This window comes from Lontra canadensis, unplaced genomic scaffold, assembly GCF_010015895.1.
Source record: "Lontra canadensis isolate GAN:19392208 unplaced genomic scaffold, GSC_riverotter_1.0 scaffold93, whole genome shotgun sequence".
Taxonomy (NCBI): domain Eukaryota; kingdom Metazoa; phylum Chordata; class Mammalia; order Carnivora; family Mustelidae; genus Lontra; species Lontra canadensis.
Window position 1 is genome coordinate 3,652,614 of NW_022631087.1, and position 26,429 is coordinate 3,679,042.

General features: G+C 43.7%; 1 protein-coding gene across 2 annotated transcripts in view; it reads right to left on the bottom strand.

Annotated features, from left to right (window-relative positions):
• Positions 1 to 26,429, bottom strand: part of SYN3 (synapsin III) — a 449,127-nt gene that overhangs the window by 393,956 nt on the left and 28,742 nt on the right. For both annotated transcript variants that reach the window (XM_032836530.1, XM_032836531.1), the window contains exons 2-3: positions 18,562 to 19,009; positions 402 to 459 (exon numbers count right to left, since the gene is read on the bottom strand). In XM_032836530.1, the coding sequence (XP_032692421.1) occupies positions 402 to 459; positions 18,562 to 18,872 (369 nt within the window). In that variant the 5' untranslated portion in view covers positions 18,873 to 19,009. The remainder of the gene's footprint in view (positions 1 to 401; positions 460 to 18,561; positions 19,010 to 26,429) is intronic.

The following is a 26,429-nucleotide window of genomic DNA, read 5'->3' on the forward strand; positions in this document are numbered from 1 at the left end:
CCTATTAAATGAGAGAGCCAGGATTCAAACCCACTCTGGTGACTAGCCCAAGCAGTTTCAAGGAGATGCCTTGGGGGCCATAAGAGGAATGGGGAGAAGGTAGAACAGGATGGAACAGACAGATTTTTGGGCTCCCCATGCCCATTTCATCAGTTCTCTTTTCTCTACTTGTCTCTTTTTTGTAAAATGGGTTCCTACTTGAGATTTCCTTTGAAGAAAGGTTCTGCTGCTAAAACAAAAACATTATGCTAAATAATTCTGGAATTTAGTAAAACTCCCAGGCATAAACCAGGATTTTCTGGTAATCTCGGCTCACAGTAGCCACATCAGATGAGGACCAAGGTTGCTCCAGCTGTGGAAAATATCAGGGTGATAGCATGAAAGACCCAGCTCCAACCTACCTGCTCTACTCGGATCTCAATCTCTCCATTCACCTTCTTTCCATGAAAATACTTGGTCCTGTGAAAGAAAGGAAGAGAGCTACTGAGTAAGGGTGCAGACTGCTTTATTGTTTTCTTTCTTCTCCCAAAGATCTTACCTCCAGAGGTGCATGTCAGACACATTTGTAACTTCATGCTCTCTCCTCCCACCTTGACTTCTGATTCTCTCATTATTTTATGCATTGTGGGCAAGAGGTGAAAGAATACTGGATGGAAAGATTGGAGACTCAGGTTCTGGTTCTGCCAAGCGGCTCGACCTCCCTATGTCTCAATTTTATAATCTGTAAGGAAGATATTAATACCTCATGACATATTTCTAAGGGTTATTTTAAGGACCAAATGAGATAAAGAATCTTATGTATATAACTAATGCAGAATTGCTTATTTTTAGTATTTATAGTTACACTCTATATATTCAATAAATTATCTATCCATCCACTCATTCCTCCATTTGTCCATCTGTCCAAGGAAGCAGCCCTCATCTATCCCTTTATCCATCCATCCATCCTTCCATCATCTTTCCTCTATACCCTTATTTCTGTCTTCTCAGTAATGGCATCTCATCTACCCATTGCTCAAGGCAGAAACATAGACATCATTCTTGTCATCTCTTTCTCTCTTCCTATCCCCACTGATTCTACATTCTAATTATTTCCCAAATCCATCCACTTGCCAGTTCATCTGTATAAGCACTCTAATCTTGACCCCCTCATCTCTTCACATATTCTTTTTTTACTCTTCTTCCATAGTATTTATTACATATAATTAGTTATAATCAGTAACTGCATTTAATGCCTGTGTCTCACTAAACTATAACACAGCTCCTTGAAGTAAGGAACAAATACTCCTAACACCTACCAGAGTGCTTAACACACAGTAGGAGCTCAATTAATATTTGTTGAATGAATACATGAGTGAAGATATATATGGGAAAAAACCCACTTGTTGAGTATTTACTCTGTGCCAGAAACTGTGCTGTAGGCTTTAACCCATACAGCCTTTCTCATTTAATGCTTCCAACCACCACCATGAAGAAGGCATTATTATTTCCATCCTATAAAAAAAAAAAAGACAAAACTAAAACCCAGAGAGACGAAATATTTTGCCTAAGGGACTTAAATCCTGGTCTTCTAATTCCACTTCTATGTTTTTGCTCAACCCTGAAAAATGTTGGGGTGCTCTAGGTTTAGATGTCCTCCCACACACAAGGCAAAAGTAACAAAAAGTTTCCATTTGTCCTTTTGGATTTGGGTATGAAGAAATAGTTCTCAGTCACTTGCTATAAACTGAGCACTGTGTTAAGCATTTACATAAACCTTTCTGGGGTATAGACGGCTCTTTGTTCCAATACCCATTCTCCTCTTTGCCACGGTTAAGAGAGCTTGCAGACTGGTGCGCGTGCGCACACACACACACACACACACACAAAGGAAGATCCCAACTCTCCATTCAGTTAGGTGTGGCTACTTGATTGAGTTCTAATAAATAATTTGTAAGTAGTACATCCAAGAATACTCTTAGTTTCTTCTTCCATTCTTCTTCCTGGAATATCCATGTTGTTACCTGTTTTTTCAACCTGCCATTTATGAAAGAAGGAATATTTTCTACAAATTCTCTGACCAAGCTTCAGTCTGTCTGCTTCCAAAGAGTCTCTATGTACACTTCTCTGATGCCAGTGGAGTTCGTCTCTTTCCAAGAAGGTCCAAATCACTGACTGGTAGCTCTAACATTAACACTACGTTTTCTTACAACGTCGACAGGCTTAGCTGTCAACTGAACAAAACTTTAGTGGGATAGGAGCTGTTATTGTGTGACTTGAAAGTTCTGCTTTTTCTTCCAGGCACGGCGTTTGACAAAATGTGTGTGCAGTGAGGCTCATGCAAAGGGGGCCTTTCCACAGTGTGAATTTTACCACAAACCTTTAAATGTAGTGTCAGCAAACTACAGATACTGGGATAAGTCCACTTCTAATATTTGTGGGGGCTGGGGAAAAAGAGCAAATGGAGGCCTATTTACATATCTAATATTTATAATATTTATATCACATATCTAGTATTTATAATTGATAAATAAATCCAGCAAACATTAAAATAAAACACGTTTGTCTTCCTTCCTCAACAAGTACAACTTCATAATGGCCTGGAAGGATCAGAATTTAGACTTCTTGGAATTTTTAGAGTTCTACCCAGAATAAGGCAACATGGGGATTGCCATGTCTTGGTCCCTACAGTCTTCCCTAATTCTTCCCTAATTCTCTTTCTACCCTTCTCTCTGTCCTGCACTACCCAGGATTCTTGTGCAGGCTCATGGATTGCCTAGCCCATGTGCCATGCTTCATTTCTTCACTCATGCCCCCACCAATAGTTCTCCCTTGGCAATGACTTGGGAGGATGGACGGGGAACTGGCATACACAGGGCATGAGTTGGGCCAGGGTCCCTTTGGGCAGGGAATTCTAGGGTTTTGTGTATCCAGTGCACGGTCTAAGGGTACAGTTTGCAAGGTCGTGGTGCAGGGCCCTCCTTTGCTATCAGAAGGGGTACAGCTATTAAGGACTGGAGTCAGATTTAGGGCAAGGTTCCCTCTAGTTTAGGTTTAAAAGAAGTACTAGATGGGCCTGGGACTTCAGAAGGGTAACTAATGAGAACAATCACTGGTACACTGGAAAAAGTGTGGCTTGGGCAAAATTGGAGCTTTACAACTCACTCACCACATGTTCTAAGCGAAGATACTTAACCCTTCTAGGTCATGGTTTTCTCATTTGTCAAGGGTGATAACATCTACAGCCAAGGCTGTAGGGATAAATTCACCTGATCGTCTATGCAACAAGACAGCAGAGTGTAGTAGACTCAGGGCAACCACAGAGATGCAATCCCAGCGCTACCGCTCACTGTGTAACCTTGGGTAACTTACTCAACCTCCATGTGTTTCAGTTTCCATATTTGGGAAGTTGGTTTGATACTAGTAACTAACTCACAGGTTGTTGTAAAGATTAACCAAGAGAAGATGTATAAAGTATTCAGAAAAGTTCCTGCACATAGTCAGCTCCAAAGCACATAACCCAGGGCCTAAAACAGAATCAACAACAAAGAACTACTGACTGTTTTCTCTGTGCCTGTGGGTATCATGTGGTTGGGATCCACAAATAAAACACAATCTTGCCCTCATGGAGGTTACAAAACAGAAATGTGATTTACTTCACTTTGATCTATTCCACCAGTGCCATGAGAGATGGGTGTTGATAATAATAATAAACAGATGCCGTCGGTATATAAGGCCTGCATTTACCTCCACATCCCTCCTCCTATTTGACCCTAATGTGAACCCTGAGAGTAGGTAGGGTGGGGATCAGTCCCTACGTATTCCAGATGGAGAAGTCCTTGTTCAAAGACACATTAAATCTCTAAGGGGCACCAGTGACTTAGATCTTGAACTTAAAGATTCTGGGGATTCAGTTCAGACCCTCCTTGTCCTTCATGATTTGGATCCAGCTAACCTTGACCCAATTCTCCTCTGGTTTTCTGCCCACGTCACAGAAACAGGCAACTTCCTGGGATTCTCTAGCCTCGTCCTACACTTCACGCCTCTGAGCCTTTGCACAGGCTGTTCTCTCTGCTTAGGATGGCTTCTTGCTCTTCTCTGCCTGGCTGGTGCCTCCAAGATCTTCATTCACGTCCTCTATCGAGTTTTCCTTGAAAGTGCTCCCGTCCTTCCCCAACCCCCCACCCCCCGCGCCAGTTGAGGCCAGGTTAGGTGTTCCTCCTTGAGGTTCTCATAGCATCCTATACTAACAACTATTAAAATACCTATCACTCCCTGTTGTAACCACACGGTATTTGTCTCTACCTTGACCCCACACACCTAGTCTGAGAGCTCCTGGAAACCTGAAACCGTGTCTCAGTGCTCACTGAATCCAGTATCTGGCACCAAGTGCCAGGGCACAAGGCACGTTTAACAAGTGTTTGGTCACTGGGTAAATGAGTAACTTCTAGGGATAAGCCCTGCATATCCTGTCCTCAAGACACTTTACTGTCATCTACTGGTACACCGTTGTAGTACACTTACAAATCTCCACTGATTACAATGTGGGGTCCTTGTACAGTGTCCAACCTGAATGACGGGTAGCCCTCAACTCGATTCTAACCAGAACGCAGAACACTTTACACTACACCGATACCACCCAAGCAGCTCTGGCCTTCACAAGGCCTCACCTTCCCAGGAGAAACACTTGTTTTGCCCATCTCTGGAATGTTTACTGCAAAGCCTGGCAGACGGACTCCAGCTGAAGCTGAGGGTCAGGCAGTCCATCCCCCTGCCTGGCTGGGAGTCAGAAGTCTGTCTCCTGACAGGCCACACAGACTGCTGCCTCCTTGCCGGGGGCTCATTCAGGCTTGAGCAGCCTCTGAACAGTCCTGTCTGGCAGAGGGAAGGGTAGGGATGGTCTGGAATTTTAGATGCCTTGGGGGCTGGGGTTGCCGCCTTTGTAATTGCCTGGCTGTTTGACCTCAGGCAAAATGGAGGGCCTCACTGTGCCTGAAGGCTGTCTCCCTATGCAGACCTCTTCCCAATGCCCTAATATGTTTATTCCTATAATGAGCTCCCTGAATATCCCAGCCAATCACTCAAGGCCTTGGCCTTGGGAAGGGGGTGGGGGAAACTCTTGATTCCAGGAAGCTTCCTTCTCTGTGGGTGGTCTCATATTTTACTGCCACATCAGAGGCACCAGGAAGGAGAATATTATAAAACCAGCGCTGCCTGGGGTGGGAAATCCCAAGTTTGGGGAGGCGGGATGTGGTGTGTGAGAGAGATTTATGAGGAGCGGGTACTGAGTTCTTTCATGGCGACAGCAGGGGCAGAAGGAAGAGGAGAATTAGCGCAAACAGGATCCACCTGTGTCCAAGCGGCACCCTCCTAATAAATGTGTCTGGGATGTAGAGTCAATGTGGCTGGGCTTTGGCTATGCCTTTCCCAGGCAGGAGGGGTCAGGAAGGTTCTGTCTCAGGCATAGCCCTCTTCCCATAGGTGGCCCCTGTTAAGGGGAAGGAGGGCAGGGATGCAGGAATCTGGCCCCAGGAAGGGAGTCTCGTGTTTCTGATGCAGCATATCCATTGCTTATTTGTGGCCTGGACTTAAGCAGGGTGAGATGGAGTATGGACCATGCAGAAAACCACTGAAGGTAGACATGCTCAAGGCTTCCTCAGTCAGTAAGATGAGGAGAGTCAAATGGCACCTTGGCTAGAGGGAGGTGTGACAAAAGCAGGACCTTTGAACACAAAGGTCCAATTCGGAGATCCGTTCTAGCTCCTTTATTTACTCAAAAATACAGCTAACCTGCCTGGCTCCCTCCCACTGCCAGAGGGGATCCTCCAAGGAAGGTCCAGCGTCTCCATCCCACCTTGCAATTAGGGAACTCCAGTGAGTCAGGCAGGGGAGGGACCCTTTGAGGGTGGCCAGGCCCCTTGCACCCATATGGGGACCTGTGGAGGTAAGGGACTAGAGCCCCAAGCCACAGGATGTGACAAATGTCCCTTCCTTGGCTTCTGACGGCAACAAGAAAGGAGATTTTCATGGGTAGGTCTGGTCACCATTCACAACTATCTACTGAGCCTCCCAGGGACCAGGGACCCCACCAGACATAAGGGGAAAAGGCTGACATGCTGCCTGTTCTTGGGAAGCCCATGCTCCCAGAAAAGTCAGAAAACCAACCAGGTGAAAAAGAACCGGTGAGTACTGAGAATAAAATGCACAAAAGGATAGGGGACAAGATGTGAGGAGCAGGGGAGATCTCACTCAGGTTGTCACGGAAGGCTTCTTCAGAAGAAGCCGAATACATATTTATTGATCATCCACTTTGTGCCAGGGCCTGCAGCCTCTAAGTAGTTCTTGGCTTCTGGGGGGCTTACCACCTAACAGGAAGGAGAGACTCATAAATAGACCATGACCACACAGGGCATTAGCCCAAAGATCCAGCTCAGCCCATCTCTGGGGCAGGGGTCACTCCCTGGGGAGTGGTCCAGTTCATCCATCCATGTATCCAATATCTGGGGCCTCTTCTTTGCCAGGGCCAAGGGCTACCAAGATGAATGTGAGAGGGTCTGGTTGTATATGTGTGAAAGGCACAGACAAGGGCAAATGAGTTGGGCAGGTGCTGGGGGTGCTCAGGGAGGTGATGAATTCTCCTGGAGCATATTCTAATTGTGTGGGAAAAATGAGCAACAGGCATAGAGCAGAAGACCCAGATTTGAGCTGGCAGCTGGGGCACCTGCTACATGATTCTGGACAAACCCTTGCCTCATCATCTGTAGAACAGGGACAGGAAGACTACGCAGAGGGTTAGTATGAGGCTTAAGTGAGGATGCAGATTTGAAGGGCTCTGGGAACCTGCCCAAAAATGTGCTAGTAAGTGTGCTGCTCACTGGTGGGCTGCAAAGGTGGAACTTCTCCTCTCCAGGTAAAGAGGTCGATGGGCATTGCCAGCATCAGAGACAGACTCGGGTCCTGTCCAGCTCTGCTATTTATTTCCTAGTGCTGCTTCAGACAGACATCAACCTTCCCAAGCCCATTTCATTTGTAAGTGCTCAGGAATGCTATCTCTGACACATTCTGACATATGGCAGGTGTTTAATGCTCATCTCTTTCCCTCCTGACCTTCACCAGGATGGGGAGAGGGCTGAGGTCTGTTGGGTGTGTCCCTGGGGAAGTGACCTGTCATTTCCTCTCTCTAAGAGGAGGAAGGGGCAACATCTTCCTTGTTCTAAATGGAACTCCTGCTTCATGAAGTCTAGCATAATGGAAACCTGCCTGGACAACTCTCTGGGATCTCCTCTTCCTCCCCAGTACAGGCCTTTAGGGCAAACAAAGTCATCAGTCACCCACTCACCATTAACAGTAGAAATCAGGTTAGAATGTCATCTCAGTCCTTATCCTTTTCATTGCCAAAGACACTACACCGTGTCACCCTCATTCTTAAGGATATCTGAAAGTCCACAATCTTTATTACACAAAGAGAGTTTGTTAACATTTAGAAGGCTAAGCCATCCCCTCACCAAACATACATTTACTGAGCATCCTCTAAGAGCCCATCTGGGGAAATGCCCATGGGAAAGGTAATACACTGAAAAGGTAATTCATACCAAGGTGCAAATGACTAATATCTGGTCATTCCAGAAAAGGGATTTAAATGGTATAAGGAGGATGAGAAGGGCACATGAGAATATTAAGTGTTTGATTTAGAAAGGGGGTGTGGGGCCTCTCAAGGTATAAAGAACAGGGCACAGAAGGAAAAGGCTGAGAAAAGTTATTTTCTATCCATCCTTCCCTCCTTCTCTTCCTCCCTCCATCCATCCACCCATCCACCCATTTACCCCCCCATCCATCCATCCATCCATCCACCCACCTATCCAAGGTTCACTATGTGCCCAGGACTGTGCTAGATCCTAGGAATTGCACTAACCAAAACAACCCTCCTGCCATCACGCTGCATACAATCTAGCTGGAAGACATACCCAGAAGAAGAGATAGACTGCGTATTTATCCTGACTCATGTCCTCTTTAAATCAGAAGTTACTGACTGGTAAACTTCATGAAGTCCACAGTCTTATTTTGGACTTAAATTGTATGCTTACAATTTTAAAATAGAAAATTCATATAAAAATTCAGATTTCTGACTGCCCTTGAAAAATCAATGACTTGGCAACACCAGCCCCTTATTCTTACATGGTAACAGCTGGGTGGGTGAACAGCAGCAGCTGCCTTCGGAGGCGACGCCAGTTCTCACGCCCAGCACAGTCCCCAATTTTCTGTCGTCTTGCTGAAGCTGAAACCAAGCGGCAGATAACCATTTGCCATAAAGCATGTGTTGTTGTTTTCCTTGCAGCAGGGAAATATTTCTCTATGGTTGTGCCTTTTCCTACCACCTGCCCCTTCACTCACCGACCATCTTGTCTCCTAAAAGCAGCTGCACATGCAACCCCTAATTTAACTAAGTCCATTCTGAAGATGGCAATTAGCTCAATGCAAATCTTCAGGAAACCTGCACTCTTACCCTTCCTGCACATCAAGGGTGGGAGGCCAGGAAAATGGACACAAAGCACCATCCTCTCTCTTGCCATCACAGACAGCCTCCCTCCTGCCAAGGGAACACATCCTAGGCAGGCTTCCACAGGCCCCGGGAGAGGAGACGTTCTGTAATGAGGCTGGCATCTGCCCAGTGACCTGCCTCCCCCAGGGCAAGGCTGTAACCAGGCTGGATGAAGTCTGTAGACTCCAGTACTGAAACAGCTATTGCTAAGAAAGCCATGGCATCTGAGGGAGTCCACTGAAAAGGTCATTCAGAGGACCAGGGCAAGAAAACCATGCTTTGGAGGAAGAGGGAAGACTCACAAGGTGAACATTTGAGATCTTTGGAGAAAAACAAGACAAGGTCAGAGAAGTGTCTGAGACATAAAGTCACAGAGGAAAGAACACAAAGCTTTAGGCTCAAGACTCCTATAAGGGCTTATAGGCCAACCCCTTTACAGTCAGGCCTCTTCTGTAACATTCTTCCCAAATGGCCAGCCCAGTTATGCCTGAATGCCTGCAAATGATGGGGAGCTCACTCTGTCATTAAGCAGCCCACCTGATCTCTGGTGATCTTCGCCATTCCATATATTGAGCTGAAATAGATCTCTAGTGTAGGTGGCCCTACTGTTCCCAGCTCTACCAGCCACATGAAAGAAGTCCTCTAACTCAATGGTTTCTAAACTTGGCTCATCATCATTTAAAAAAAAATACAGTTTCCCAGCTCCATTGATTTAGTGGTTCTAAGGGCACATTGCACTGTGGCCTGTCTTGCACCCATCTGAACATCCAGCAACAGCACCTCCATCTGCATTTGTACTGAAGGAACCAAGCAGCTCTGTGGTACACAGTCTTGGTGGGAATGTCCCAGAACACACTGTGGAACCAGCCAGGTTTGTTCTTCCCCAGGAATTTGATTTGAGAGCGGAGGGGCACATGGCCGGGGCAAACAGGAGCCGACTTCTCTAGAGAAGGCTGACCGCAAGTCCCAGCCTCCTAGAGCCCAGAAGAGCCCTGGGTCTTGGTCTTTCTAAGACTTGGGTTTTCATATCCCCTTTTGATTCTGTGAGCCTCCCACATTCAATACACCCCATTTTGACTAAGTCAGCCAAAGTCTATTTCTTTTTCTTTCAAACAAAGAACTCTAACTATTACAGAAGGTGTAGAGTGGTGCCTGGGAATCTGAAAGTCATTCTGATAGAAACCGTATTTTGGGGAATGTGATCTTAGTCCATCATCATTTGACTTAAGAGGAAACTGAGGCCCAGAGAGAACAGTGGCTCCACTATGATCGCAAAGCATCAATAGAGAAGGGAGTAATCTGGAAGAAACAGCATCTATCAGATTTCTCCCCACATTCCCTTCTGCTCAAAGACATTTCCCCCAGATTTTCTAGCCAGTTTCAGAGGGTGAAGACTCCACCAGGCAAGAGACAGCTCTTCACTGTTTCCCCCTCCCTCTCTCTCTCCCTGAAAGAGCTGGGTAGGAAACAGCAGGAGCACCAGGCCTCAGGATTGGACAGCAGGAAGACCTCACGGAGAGAGGTCAGCACTTGAAAAATTCCTCAAGTCAAAGGGCTTGGGGCTTGGGTGCCGCACAAGGCCCTCACTGTGTGCGCACATTGTCTCCCTGATAAAAGGGGCCGGGCCTGGGAAAACGGAGCCTGTCTCCAGGCGACTAGGCAGGCTGCTGGGGAATGCCCAAGGCCCTTCCCCCTCCCCCAGGGCCAGGGCCAGGGCGGCAAGGGGGAGGGGCAGGATTGCAGGGCAGGTGCCCAGAGTGGGAGGGATGAGTCCAGAAGTCCAGGGCCACGCTAGGCCAGAAGTCCAGCACCACCTAGGTGGTGCTGGATGGCCTGTGTGAATAAAGTGAGGAGGAAGGTGACATTAGGCCTTTCTTTTCTCCCTCTCCCTTCCATCCCAGCATGTCCCCACCAGCAATAGGCAGCGCCTGCCTTGTTCAAGGAGAGGTTTAGTGATAGAGGAAGTGGTGGGGGGAGATGTAAGGATTCTGCTTCCCAGAGCCACCTGTCTTCAACAGAGAGGTACATGTCTCTGCTGTGAGCCCCACAAGCAAGTCTAGGAGGAGGGGACCAACCCAGGCCTCCATCTTCTCATCCTCACAGTAGAGCGCCTGCCAGCTTACCAGCATCCAGACACCCCTCCTCCAGGCTCCTGGAAGGCAGCCCTTGAGCCTATCCAGCTGAACTGAGAAGTATGCCAAGTGGCTTCCTTCCCCCTGGCTTCCAGCACCATTGTATTCATCAGCAATTAGTAATTGCAATTAATTGTTAATACAGTTACCATTTCAGTGCCTGTTATGACAAGCTAAGCCCTGTATCAGCCCCACCTGTGCCATCATCTCTAATCTTTGCAATGACCTTTCACAAAAGATATACTATGGCCCTGCCTCATAGCTGAAGAATGTGAAGTTTGGAGGTCGGACTTCCCAAGGTCATGTAAGTGAGAGGGAGAAGAGATCCAGGCAGTCTGCCTTGGGACTGTCTACTAGTTTTGCTCCCTCCCTGCTGGCGACTGACAATCCTCAGTCATTGTTACAGGTGGGGAAAGCTGCTTTCTGAGAATGGGGTTAGTTGGGGGGCCTGCTTTGGTTCTCCAAGCAGAAAGCAAGGAAGTGCAAAGGGTAGCCTCTCACTGGGCCCACGTCAGCGGGACTGAGATGGTGGCAACTGTTTCTCATTGTCATCCCCCATAAGCGGGTTGTCTAGATAAAATACAGACTCTCCACTTACATCTGAATTTTGGGTAAATAACCAGCAATTCTATACATATCAGTGTCTATTTATGCTATAAGTCTATACCAAATATTGCAGGAGATAAACAGATTCACTATTTATCTCAGTATTAACTGAGGGTCTGGTATTTTTATTTGCTGAATATAGCAACCCTAACCCAAAGCCACTGCTGGTGATGCCAGCGCTGAGTTCGAATACCCCCCCGCAGGTGGCACAGCAGGAAGCAGAATGTCCTGGTCCCCATGGGGCCAGTGAGGCCCACTGCAAGGCTTGAAGGAGCCTGCCAAGATGCCCTGTAGTCCTCATGTCTTCAGTCAAAGCAGCCTGAAGCAGTTCAGCCCGAGTGGAGCCTGGAGCCTTTGAGCTACCAGCTGAACAACAAGGGGGAGCCTTGGGCAAAGCCTGGACATCAGGTACTCTTGAATTCCAGGGCAGCTGAATGTTTTCTGAGAAAGACTCTTCCTAGGGCGTCCTTGACCTTGAACTCTCCCATAACAGGAGTGTCAGCCTCTGGCAAGAGCATCTATTTGTTTGTTGATTAAAGCATCTGTGTAGCCTATCCTACCTTGTGCCAGGTACGGTGCTAGCCTCAGACAATATGGTATTCAAACAAGGGAGGCTTGTTTAAGCCTTACCCTCCTGGAGCTTGTGCTCTGGCACAGGACCATACAGCACAGGCAAACAAACTGGACACACAGGACAACAGTTGGGAGGGAGAGGAACAACGGGCTTTTAACTGGAGCCTTTAACATTCCTGCGAGCTCAGTGGTATGGGGACAGTGGTGGCATTATGGTCCCCACTTTACAGATAAGGAAACTGAGGCTCAGAAATGTAAAGCGGCTTGGCCAAGACCACAGAGCTGGTGACTGGCAGAGTTGGGACTTCAGTTCCGACCTGCCACCTGCCAGCCCTGAGTTCTCTGCATTTTATCTCCCTTCCCATTTTAACACTCTTGGGAAACATGTCTGACATATGTTAGGAAATCACATATTTAATATCAAAACACCAGGAGAAAGGAGCAGAAAAGATCCTGCTAGAGCCTTAAAAAGAGGAAAATAGCCCAAAGGCAATTTCTACGAAAGATCCAATTCCCAAACCTGAGATCACAAGTGTCTGGATGGCTACAGGAACCTCTTTTCCTCCTGGCACCTTATCGTTCCAGCTGCCCACAGGACTCCAGCAGGGTGGAGCTGCCTGGCTTGAGGTGGGGCACTTTCCTCCGAGGGTGAGGTCACCGGGATCCTGTGCTTGGCTGCAGTGCTGTTACATGGAGTCCTGCCACTCTGTCTCCTCCCACTGCTCTCAGACACTGGGCGTGTGTGGGTGTGTGTACATGTGTGAGCCTCCCAAACAGGCTCTGCAGGCCAGTGCCCTCACACACAGCACAGGAGGGCTTGTGCTCTGGTAGGAGTAGGAAAAAAGACAAGGAACAGGGGTGTCCAGAATGGTCCGAGATGAATCCCAGATGCCACTGACATCCATTTTGATTTTGGGCTCAGAGCCGCAGTTTTCCTTATTTATAAAATGAGAATAGTAAAAGTATTCCATACAGTTGCTGGGAGGATAGAATTAGAAAACTATGAAAACTATTTAGCACAATGTCTGGAGGTGGAAAGTACACAAATGTTTGCCACATGACAATGATGAAGATATGACCCCATCCCCAAAGAGCTCATAGTTTGTTCATCTGTGCGTTTGTTCAGTTTTTGACCAAGAATTTTCAGCATCTACCTCGTGCCAAACACTGAAGTCCTGTGCAGGGGTCAGCAGGAACTGTGGTGCCATTAGAAATGCCTTTTAAGAAGTCAGACCTGTTCAAGTCCCACCCTAGCCACCCCCACCTGTTCTTTCTTGAGCAGGTGCATGGTCTCTGTGTTCTGCTTCCTCACCTGTATAATATCCCCTGGGCAACTCAGGAAGTGACTATGACAAGAGCTCTCTTGGCAAATGATTAATATCCAGCTCTGTGAAGAGAACTGAAAGCCCTGTTTTGTAGCATTTGCCAGTTTCTGGGGTGTAAATGCTCTCATGTGACTACTGTGACTTTCTGTTGGATTGAGTGTGAGATGAGAGGGGAAAAAGGAGATTTCAGAATGTCACCAAAGTCACTCTTTAGTTTTACTGTCACCATCTCCACCTGTCATTATCAAATAACTTATCACCTCCAAAGTCACTCATTTAGTCATCAGACATTTCCTAATTAACTGCCTACCCTGTTGTAGGCACTGAGATGCAAATATACCATCTGGGAGTGGGTGGGGTAGGGTGGTGGTGGGGACACAAATTATCATACAGCATCTCCAGGTGAATCTAAAAAGGCACAAGGTACCTTAGTGGGTACCACCGATCATTATTTAGGAGGACAGTGTAGCCTGATACACTCTAGGCTGGAAGGACAGTAGCAGAGGGGTGTTTCAAACCAAGAATACTTTCTTCATTTCCTCCCCCAACAAATAAAAGAAAAAAGAGACATAGGGAAGGGTGGAGAATTGAAGGGAAGGTAACAATAGATCATTGTTGAAATGGAATAGCAGACATTCTGGGAACAAGGCCATGGGTGAGGTAAGAGGAGAGGAGAGCCAGAGTTCCACAAGCTACTGGAGGGAGGGGTTGGGGGCAAAGGCTTAGCTGCTTCTATCCCCTCACCTCAACACCCTGTTACTCAACTTCCTCTAGGCTCTGGAGAGCTTATAGGCAAAACCATGAGCAGGGAGGTACATCCAACCCAAGCCTGAATATGAGCAATCTTTTTTTTTGTCACGTTCAATGTTTTGATTTCAAAATCAAACCTGGGGTTCTGGTATATTCAGTGGGCAATAAAAAAGCTTTGTGCCAACTTTCTTTTAACAATCTCAAATAGCAGTCTTACAGTTACTCCCACTCTGGAAAATAAAGAGCCAAGATTTTATACAAAGGTGAGTAAAAACTGAAACCCCTCGACTCTATGTATTATATTGCTGACTTTCAAGGTAAGGTGAGTTTCAGGCCTCATTATGCCCATTAAAAGTTATCCTCATTGTACTGGAGGGGGGCAATGACAATGCTAATTGAATACCGACTGTGTGTTGAGCACCAGGAATATAAGGAAGAACAAGACACAGGCCTTGTTTTGGCAGAAAAGACAGCCACCTAACAGCCAATGATAACACAGTGTGAAATTACTGTAGCACAATGCAAAATGCTCTAAGTTAAATAAAGGAGGTGACTGTCAGCACTGTTGGCAGGGTGCAGTGTGTCAGGGAAGACTTCACAAAAGAGGTGACACCTGAGCAGGCTTTTAAGGATGAATGGAAATTGGACAAGTGAACAAGATAGGGAAGGGTATTCCAGGTAGCAGGGAACAGAAGGTGCTAAGGCAAATGTGTTTGAGAACTACAGGCTGTTTGTTATTTCTGTAGAATAAAGAGTACAGCAGGAAGTGGAGCTAGAGACAGAATTAGAGGGAGGCAAGCAAGCTGATGACTTGATTTAAATTTGAGGGCAATGATGCAGCAACACAGGATTATAATAGGGGATGCGTGGTGGGAGCAATCTGATCAAGTCTGTGTTTCAAAAAAAAATTACCCTTTGGTTACCACCACAGGTAACATGGAAGTTAACCAGGAAGTCAAGACTGGAGGCCCGAGACCATTGAGGCTGCTGAAAATTCTAGGCAAGAGAATGAGTGGACAGGCAGTAGCGCTGAAGAATACTGAGTTTAACATCCATTTATTTTATTTCTCCTTTCCCTTGTGGTTCTCAAGATTGACTGATCTCCCCTCATCCCAAAGGACAGCACCAACTTGAGTTCAGACCTACTACTGAGCTGGCCCAAAGTTCCCCAAACACCACTGTCTTAACTGGGCTCTTCCAGGTCCAACTCCAAAAGATGGTGGGATCTTACAAAGCTCAGCCATGAGTTGTGTTTCTCAGCAAAGTATCCCTCTGTTTCTCCTCCAAGGATGAAAGGTCCTTCCCCCCCAGGTCACTGGGCAGGTATCAGATAGCCCTTGCGGGGCCCAGGCTGGTCCAGACTATCAAGCTGGCCTCCACCAGGAGGGAAAGAGAGGGAGTTTCTTGCAAATTCTCTAGCTACAAGGAAACCTGATTCTGCAGGAAAGCCCAGAACCCAGAATGGGAAGACAGAGGATCTGGGACTGAGAAGGGAGAAAAGGGAGCAGCATTGTTCCTGGTGGGTTCACTCTCAGTCTAGACAGTGGCTATCTCCCCCTTCATTATCATCTCAAAGGGGGAGGGGAAAGGGGCCTGTGAACTGGCTTCTCCCCTTTAACAACTTCTTCCTCTCAGGAGACAGTTTGCACAATGGAGGAGGGGTTGGGCGGGGGCTAACTCGGGCAGCCCAGGCTCTGCCAAAGCCACCCCAGGACAGTGGGGCTGGCTCGCCACCTGCTGGCCACTCCTGGTGGCCGGGGACAGGCAATCCTCAGGAACTCTGCAGAAGAGGACTGGGATTCCTAGGCAGCCTGCATGGATCTGGAGAAAGCTGGAAATGTATTAAGATCCAGAGACGATAAGAAGTTGGGGAAGAATCTAAAGTGGAGTTCTACAGGAAAAGCTGGTGTGTCTGCAGGCAGGAAGTCTCTATCACAAATGTCCAATGGATGCAGAACCAGGTTCCAGGTAAGTTAATGAGTGTCAGTTTCCCCCTTCTCCCCTTTATTACCTACTGAGGGGCAAGAAGAGGATTGTTGCTTTTGAGGCCTAATTAAAGTGTGAGTATAACAGGCGTGATTGAAAGAGACTGGGAAACATTCCTCTAAGTCAAAATTGTGTCCCCCCTCAGTATGCACAGTTTAAAATTCACCCATTAGTCATACCTGTGGATTAGAGAGATGGAAGACTAAAGTAAAATGTAAATGTTACTTGGATAGGAGAAATAGGTGATGGGGATTAAGGAGTGTACTTGTCATGATGAGCACAGAATTTTGTATGGAAGTGTTGAATCACTATATTGTACACCTGAAACTAATATAACACTGTATGTTAACTAACTGGAATTTAAATAAAAACTTCAAATAATAATAAATAAATGTTACTTGGGTGAGGCCATTCATTGCATTTCAACCTCATTCACTGTGCCCCTACACTATACTACTTACCCCATGGACACCAGGAGGACAGAGATTCGTAAGACGCAACTTTATCATTCAGGAGCTAATAGGCATGAGTGATTAATAGAAAACTCTGCACACTGAGATCACTCCTAATCCACTCTGCGCATTATTGGGGATGAAGAGATTAAATAAACATGCCTATGAGGGGCTGCCATCAGGATGACTAATGTTGCATAGAAGGTCCCAAATAGTCTCCAACAGTGACATACACCTAAGTAGCAACTACTGTCTGTAAGACACATCCTAAGCACTTTTACAGTAACTCAGATTTTAACCCAATTACATACATTAACTCTACAAGGTAAATACTGTCTTATTGACATTTAGGTGCAGTAACTTGCAAAGGTCATTCAGCTACTATGGGGTAGAGATGGGATCTGAATCCAGACGGCTTAACTCTGAAGTCTGTGTTCCTCACCATTGTACTGTGCTGTCATTTATCAGCTTAACCTCCATACAGAGAGTTAAGTTCCCTGACAAACAGGTTTTTAAAATAACCCCTGACCACTGCCATATCATGGCAAACCCTGACTGAGCTAGAGATAACACGGCAGAGAATGCTCCAAATCAAGGTCAAGCACTGGGTTAAAAAGAAACAAGAAGACTGCAAAGGCCGTGCAGGCATTTTGATGACTGGGTGGACAGGCAGCAGAATTGTACAGGCAAGAGTACCTGGAAGCAGTATCTCTGCAGAAATCAACCGCTATGCTCAGGACATGAAGATGGTGCTTTTACATAAGCGCACGAACAGATAAACAAGGCTTCATGATGACAAGCTTCAAGCAAGCAGCAACACCGAAGATAATGCACACTGGATCAGAACAAAGGCCGTGCACATAACCATCTTGCTTAAGATGAACTGACTTCTTAGCAAGAAAGTAAAGACTGCTATCTACACCTGCTGAACGTGCTCCCCTATTGACTGTACTGAATATGTATTACACGCTATAAATATCCCACTCCAAAGCACAGGCTCAATCATTCCCAGCCTGAGTTAACTTCTGAAGGAATGAATGTGAGTACACACATGCGAGAACAGCAGAGCTTCCGGCATGCTCAGTGAACAGGATGCATTAATTTATTCACCTAAGACGTATTCACTGAGAGCCTACGATGTGGCGGCCTTTGGAGACACATGCATGCAACCTTGCCCTCCAGCCCCATGACCTTGTTTGGGTCTGTCAGAAATGCCCTGGATGGAGTGCCTCCATGTCTCCACATTTGGACTTATTTCCTGGACTGCAAATTCTATGCCTCAAATTAGGACTGATACTATTTATCACTCCCCTCTACCAAAAATTTGGTATAGAGCCCTATTCTCCAACTGTCCAGATCCATGTGAACAGGGTCTGTTCACCACTCACCTGAGCACCTAAGACTGTGACTTACACTTGACTGGTACTAGTAACTGCTTGTGGTACAACTGCTGCAATGATCTTGACACATGTGCCTAGTCTCTGCCTCTGGAGAGCTTACCATCTGTTGGCATGCCCAACATCGTCTCTGCGCATGCTTGGCGTTAAGAGAAGAGGTTCTGGAGCCAGACTGCCAGTACATGGAAGACCTGGGATACAAACCCAGGGACTCTGGTCCCAAGGGTGTTAGATAAAGACCATGGGCTTTGTGTTCGTTTCTTTTACCCTCATAGCAACCTAACTGAATGGACAGAGGATGGCTGAGGCTGAAAGATAGTAAGCAACTTGCCAGAGTTATTCTAGATTTTTAAAGTTTTCCATTTTTAGGAAGGTAATATGGCACACATACCATATATTATGTAATACTCCCGATGAGCTCTAGACAGCACCCCCACAGCAAACGTATTAGGATGTAAACTAAGCTTGCAGTAGATCACATGGACAAGCACAGTGAGTAGTATAATGAATACTATTATAATCTCACTTTCCCTCAGACCAAGCTTTGTTGCCAAATGGATTATAAAATATTTTTCAGTTTTCAGAGCTTTTTGGTTTTAGATTTACAGGTAAGGGATTGGGATCTATAAATGTAAAGTAAAAAGCAGATGCCATGGTGCCTGGCATGGAACGACCACATGATAAACATAGTTTTTTTCCCTCGGGCTAGTCTCTGATACCACAAAGCCTCTCAGCTACCCCCGCCCTCACGCCGCCCCAGGACTGAGAGAAGCCCCATTTCCTCTCTTGCCCATAGGTGGAAGATTACAGATTCTGGCTTACCAATCTGTGTGGGCATCATCGATCACCAATAGGATCCTGGGCCTTTGAACAATGGGAGCAGAGGGACCTGGAGGCTCCATCAGCCCCGAGGGGGCTTGTGAGGTCTGCTTCATGGCACTGGAGAAGGAACTAAAGAGGCTGGATCCTGGAGAGGAGAAGGAGGCTGCCAGGGGCTGGGGATGCCTCCTCTCCATGGCTGGGGAAGCAGGGGAGCTGGTGGAGCTGTCTGGGCGCTGCAGGTCTGTCATGTAGCCATTGGGAAGGTTAGCCACAAAACTGCTGTCGGAGAGGCGCCGCCGGAGGAAATTCATGGCTATGGATGGAAGAGATGGCTTGTTCCTACTCAGACTTGTTTAGGTGAGGCCCAGAACACAGGCTACCAGGGAGAGGAGGTCACAGAAGAGCCAGGGGAATCCTGCACAAGTCGGCTTCAGCTGTCTTTGCTAACCTGTGGAAACAAGCCAACACACACATTAGTGGAAATGACCTCCACCCCTTAAGAGCAAATAGATATGGCACCTTCCTGCCCCACTGCTGGGGGCAATATAAAGTGGGACATCCTTCTGGAAAGGACTTTGGCAACATGTAATTAGAGCAAAACCTTTTAACCTATAATTTCGATTTTCTGGAATTCTATCCCAAGAAATGAATCTCAGTTACTGGAAAAACCTCCTGCACAGATATATTTTCCATGGCATTATTTACACTAGCAAGATACTGGAAAGAATTCCAACCTTCAGTCACAAAATAATTAATAAATAAAGTACAGCACAGTCACTCAGTTGAAAACCTTTGTGGCTATTAAAAGAGGGTACATATAAAGAGATTTTAGTACCATAGAAAATAATTCATTTGTAATTAAGAAGGTCATGCTACAAGTTTATTTGGACAGAATGACTACAACCACATAAAGGACAAGATAATATAACTTTGGAAAGCAAATACACTGGAATGTTAACCATAATTATATTTGGGTAATGCAATTATGTGGTTTCTTTTTCTTTTTCTTTCCACTTACCTATATTTTCCAGATTTTCTAGAATATATATTGCTGCGGACTGAACTGTGTCCCCCAAATCCATGTGTTTAAGACCTAACCCTTAATGCATTGGTAACTGGAGAAGGTGCCTTCGGGAGGTAATGGAAGTTACATGAGGTCATGAGGGTGAGGCCCTCAGGATGGGATTCATGGCTTTATAAAATGAGACACTAGCTTGCTTCCCCTCCACCCAGTGAGGACACAGGGAGAAGGAAGCTGTCTGCAGGCAAGGAAGAGGCCCTCACCAGAAACCAATCACGGTGGGACCCTGATCTCAGACATCCAGCCTCCAGAACTGTGAGAAAATAAATTTCTGTTCTTTAAGCCACACAGTCTGTGGTATTTTGTGATGGCAACCCAGACTGACTAATAAACATATGTATTGCTTTTCTGAACAGAAGAAAAAAAGTTAATAAAAAAAAAAACAGATTATTCACTTGAGATCTAGATATCCCATGAGAAAAATGATTATTTAAACGATATGATTATCTAATTATGCAATTAATTATTTAAATGATGCAAAAACCTCATAGTTTTTGTGATTATTTTATATTTTTATTGAAGTAAAATTTACTTCCACTGAGATGCACAGTTCTCAAGTGTACAATTCTTTGAGTTTTGATACATGAATACACAGATGAAAGATTTATTATATTTATGCCGCCTCAGGAAGTTCTCTTGTGCCCCTTTCTGGTCAGCCTACACATCCTCATAGACAAAACTCTTCTGATGTCTGTCACTGTATATTAATTTTACCTCTTCTTAAACTTCATATAAATGTAATCATATGTATTAATCTTTTTGAAGGGCTTCCTGCCCTCAACAGAGTGGTTTTGAGACTGATCTAGGCTACATGTATCAATAGTCATTCTGTTTTTCAATCTCCGAGTAGCACTCAACCAGATGATTCAAACCACAAATTTTTATATCCTCTCCTGTTGATAGGCATTTGGAAATGCTTATAGTTGGAGGGTATTATGACTAGGATTGTTATAAGGATCTTTTATTTAAGCATTTTTGTGGGAAAAGAAAGAGTGGGAAAAAAAGAGAGTGAAGGGGATACTTTTCTTCAGGAAAATATCTAGAAGAAAATTTATTGGCTCATAGGGTAGAAGTATGTTTACCTTTACAAGAAACCATCAGAAAGTTTCCCATAGTCATTGTGCTAGTTTGCACATTTCTCCTAAGGGTTCCAGTTGCTTTACATCCTTCACAACATTTGGTTGTTGTCAGTCTTTAATCTTAGCCATTCCAGTGGGTGTAAAATAGTGTCTAATTGTATTTTTAATGAATTTTCTCTGATATTTAAGGAGGTTGAGCAATTTCCATGGGTTTATTGGCCATTAATATATCTTCTTTGGTGAAGTATCTGTTCAAGACTTTGGCCCATTTTTAAAATGTGGGTTGTTAATATTTTTATTATCGATTTGTATTATTTGACTAGGAGATCTTTATATGTTCTGGATATAAGTCCTTTATCAGATATGCATATTGTGAACATTTCCTCTGTCTTTGGTTTGCCATTTCATATCCTTCGTGAACAGAAGTTTGATAGAATAAAATAACTCTTACAAAAAGTTGTTTCCTTGAAATAAAAACATTCCAACAAGAAAAATATTTATATTATCAGACTACATTTCTGTATTTTGGCTATTAGGAATATTTTATATGTACATACAAAATGTATATATACATACATAAGTATACATATTTATATGTACATATATGAAATCTGTTACATAAATCTGTAGATGTTTTGATAAACAAAAATTTAAAATTTTATGAAGTTCAAGTTACCAGATTCTTTTTTTTTCTCTTAAAGATTTATTTATTGACAGAGAGAGAGAGAGAGAGAGATCACAAGTAGGTGGAGAGGCAGGCAGAGAGAGAGAGAGAGGAGGAAGCAGGCTCCCCACTGAGCACAGAGCCTGATACGGGACTCGATCCCAGGACCCTGGAATCATGACCTGAGCTGAAGGCAGAGGCTTTAACCCACTGAGCCACCCAGGTGCCCCTACCAGATTCTTCTTATTAGATCTTCTTGTATCCACTTTTAAAAACCTTTGCCAACTCCAAGATCATGATGATATTGTCTTCTAAACTCTTACAGAAACTGAATAGTTTTAGCTTTTCTATTTAGGTCTATAATCCATCCAAACTTGATTTTTTGAGTGGTGTGAGTTGGGGTTCATTTACCTAGTTTTCCAGCATCATTTATGAAAATACATTTTCTCAATGAATTGCTTTGTTTTTTTTAAATTTTATTTATTTTTTTAATTGCTTTTCAGTGTTCCAGAATTCATTGTTTATGCACACGCCCAGTGCTCCATGCAATATGTGCCCTCCACAATACCCACCACCAGGCTCACCCAACCTCCCAATAGCCCCCCTCCAAAACCCTCAGTTAATTCCTCAGAGTCCACAGTCTCTCATGGTTCGTCTCCCCCTCCAATTTACCCCAACCCACTTCTCCTCTCCATTTCCGCATGTCCTCTGTGTTATTCCTTATGCTCCACAAGTAAGCGAAACCATATGATAATTGACTCTATTTCACTCAGCATAATCTCTTCCAGTCCCGTCCATGTTGATACAAAAGTTGGGTATTCATCCTTTCTGATGGAGGCATAATACTCCATAGTATATATAGACCACATCTTCTTTATCCATTCGTCCACTGAAGGGCATCTTGGTTCTTTCCACAGTTTGGTGACTATGGCCATTGCTACTATGAACATTGGGGGTACAGATGGCCCTTCTTTCACTACATCTGTATCTTTGGGGGTAAATACCCAGTAGTGCAATTGCAGGGTCATAGGGAAGCTCTATTTTTAATTTCTTGAGGAATCTCCACACTGTTCTCCAAAGTGGCTGCACCAACTTGCATTCCCACCAACAGTGTAAGAGGGTGCCCCTCTCTCCGTATCCTCTCCAACACATGTTGTTTACTGTCTTGTTAATTTTGGCCATTCTAAATGGTGTAAGGTGGTATCTCAATGCGGGTTTTGATTTGAATCTCCCTGATGACTAGTGATGATGAACATTTTTTCATGAGCCTGTTAGCCATTTGTATGTCTTCATTGAAGAAGTGTCTGTTCATGTCTTCTGACCATTTTTTGACATGATTATCTGTTTTGTGTGTGTTGGGTTTGAGGAGTTCTTTGTAGATCTTGGATATCAGCCCTTTGTCTGCACTGTCATTTGGGAATATCTTCTCCCATTCCATGGGTTGCCTCTTTGTTTTGTTACCTGTTTCTTTTACTGTGCCGAAGCTTTTGATCTTGATGAAGTCCCAAAAGTTCATTTTCGCTTTTGTTTCCTTTGCCTTTGGAGACATATCTTGAAAGAAGTTGCTGTGGCTGATGTCAAAGAGGTTGCTGCCTATGTTCTCCTCTAGGATTCTGATGGATTTCTGCCTCACATTGAGGTCTTTTATCCATCTCGAGTTTATCTTTGTGTATGGTATAAGAGAATGGTCAGTGAATTGCTTTGGTGGCTTTCTTGTTGCCAACGAATTGTATATGTATGGGTCTATCTCTGGACTCTCTATTATGCTCCATTGATCTGTTTGTCCTTAAACAGTCTTAATTACTGTGGGTTTACAGAAAGGCCTAAAATCAGACAAAATGAGTCCTCCAACTTAGATTTTGATTCTCAATATTGTTTGGCATATTCTAGGTCCTGTTTCATATGCATTTTAAAATCAACTTGTATGAAAGAGTCTATTGGTTTAGGATGATATGGTTTAGGATGATATAAAATCCACAGCTCAATTTGGGTAGAAATAACATCTCAACACTACTGAATGCTTTGTTTTATGAACATGGTAGAGCACTCTACTTACTAAATATTCTTTAGTTTCTCTCAGAAATGTTTTATTTTTTCAATATAGAAGTGTTGCACATATTTTGTTAAACTGATTCCAAATTATTTCTTCTGTGTTTTTTTTGGGGGGGGGCAGGGTGGTATTTTAAAAGACTCTGTTCTCTAAGTTTCGTTTTCCATTTGTTTGCTGCTAGTATCATATATTTGCCAATTATTGTCAATATGTTGATGTGATAAATTCAATTGTTTCTAGTGGCTGTTTATAGAGTTCCTAAGATTTTTTATTTAAGCAATCATGTTATCTACAAATAGAGACATCTTTATTTCTCCTTTTCCAAACTTAATGACTTTCCTTTTTTTACCTCTTTTATTACAGTGGCTAGGACCTCCACCACTGAACATAAATGATGAAAGTGGACACCTACCTTTTCCCAACCTTAGGGGGGAAATGTTCACAATCTCACCTTACTAAGATGTTAGTTGTAGGTTTTTGTACACGCACTTTATCAGACTGAGACAGTCCCCTAGTAGCCTTAGTTGCCTGAGATTTTTATCGTGAATGGATGTTGAATTTGCCAAGTGATTTTCAGTTGAGAAGAACTATAGTTTTAAATTCACTTATTTGTTTAATGTGGTAAATTGACTGATTGATTTTCCAAGGTTAAACCAGACCTATATTCCTGAGATAAATCCCACTTAGTTATAGTAAATTGCCAGTTTTACATATTTATATATTCAATCTGATAATATTTTGTGGAAGATTTTTACATCCATGTTGATGAAAAATATTGGGTCTATAATTATCTTTTCTGATAATTTCTTTGCTAGATTTTGGTACCAGGGTAATGTTGAGCTCACAAAATATGCTGGGAAATGTTCCTGCTCTTTCTTTTTTCTGAAAGAGTTTATGTAATATTGGTATTATTTTTTTCTTAAATTATTGGGAGAATTCAATAGTGAGGCCATCTGGGGCTGACGTTTTCTTCATGGAAGTTTTTAATAATGAACTCAATCTGTTTTATAAATCTATTCATATTCTCTGTTTCTTATTTCAGTATTTGCAATATGTGATTTCAAGCAATTTTGCCCATTCTTGGTTGTGAAATCTACTGGCATAAAGTTATTATAATTTTTTTAATTATCCTTTTACTTTATGTAGGCTCGTCAGTGATTTTCCCTGATATTCTTAACACTGGTGATTTTCTGTCTCTCACTTTTGGATTAATCTGCGTTTCTAGGAACTTACAAAATTTATTAATCTTTTAAAGAACCAATTTGCAGCTTTTTCCAATATTCTCCATTGTTTGTTTTCTATTTCACTTGTATCTGCTCTTTATTCTCTTTATATCTCCTCTCTTCTCCTTACTTTGGGTTTAAGTGTTCGTTTTTTTCCCCTAGATTCTTAAAACAGAAATGTAAATCATTAATTTTAAACCTTTCATCTCTTCTAATATAAGCATTTTTTAAAGTTTTTATTTATTTGACAGAGCATAAGTAGGCAGAGCGGTAGGCAGAGGAAGAGGGAGAAGTAGGCTCTCTGATGAGCAGGGAGCCCTACCTGGGGCTTGATCCCAGGACTCTGGGATCATGACTGGAGCCAAAGGCAGCCACTTAACTGAATGAGCCACCCAGGTGTCCCTAATATAAGCATTTAAAGTAATGTATTTCCCTCTACACACTGCTTTAGCTACATCTCAGAAACTAGGCATTTCATTATTTCATTTTTAATTCAAATTATTCTTAATTTATTATTCTTTTTTGACTCATGTATTATATAAACGTCTTTAATTTTCAAATTCCACTATTCTTTCAGACAATTTATTATTGTTGCTTTTAATATTCATTTGTGAGCAATGAAAATAGTCTATAAGGCTTTAATCCTTTGAAATCTCTGACATTAAATGAAATTAATGTTATGGCTCAGTAGTCTCTATCTTGATGAATGTTCCATTTACACTTGAAAAGAATGGGTATTCTGCAGTTGTTTAGGGTAATTTTATAAATATCAATTAGATGGTTGCTGGTCAGTTTCCTCAGCCAGTAAGATGACTCCGCTATGGTGATTTGTAAGCAGGAAGTTTATAGGAGAATGCTCCCACGATTAACAGCTGCAGGCAAGTATGAAAAGCAGAAATGAATTGACTTGCAATGCAGTTTTAACAGAGGCATCAGTCAATCTTCTTGAGGGTGGAGCCAGGCATCTCTTTAACTTTCCTCATTTTCCAGCCACTCTCTTAACCTATACTCTGTCTGCTGACTTGTCAAACCAATATAACTGCCACTTCCTGCTTTGGTTTAGCTGTTCCATGCCATGTGGACTGGGGAATGCTTTCAGGGCAAGAGTCACATAAATGTAGATCTCACTTAGTGGGTGTGATTCTTTTCTTTCAAGGGCAAAATCCCCTCCAGATTCTACCTACTTTTTTGTTTCTCTCCAGGAACCTCAAATAGTTTCTTTTAAATATTTTACCCAAAGTTTATAATTATCATCTATGAGAGGATTAGTCCAACATGAGCTACTGAGTTACTAATCAGGCTGAACCTTTTCCATTTTTAAATTACTGGATAGAAGTTAATAAAATACTAGAGTTGATGGGACTTCAGAGATTATTTAACAACCCCTTTGTTAGGAACTCTGGTCAATCTTACACAGGTGGGAATTCCACACCTGGAAGACAAATCACTTCATTATCCTTTGACCAACTCCAATGTTAGTCAAAGGCTTATCCTGTAACTTCTCCCTACTGCAGGTCCCAGTGGAGCTTACAGTGATAGAGGAAAGCAGATAATAAACAAGTAAACAAATATTCATGGATCAGGGCAAGTGCTAGTGAGGATTAGAGTGATTTTATAAAGATTAACATGTGGGTGGGCCGGAGGAGGCCTCTCTGAGGTGGACTTTAAGCTGAGACATGGAAGACGAGAGGAAAGAGAAGTATACTTCTCTTGCAAAGGCCCTAAAGTAGGAAAGAGCTAGATACATTTGAAGAATAGAAGGAAGGCCAGC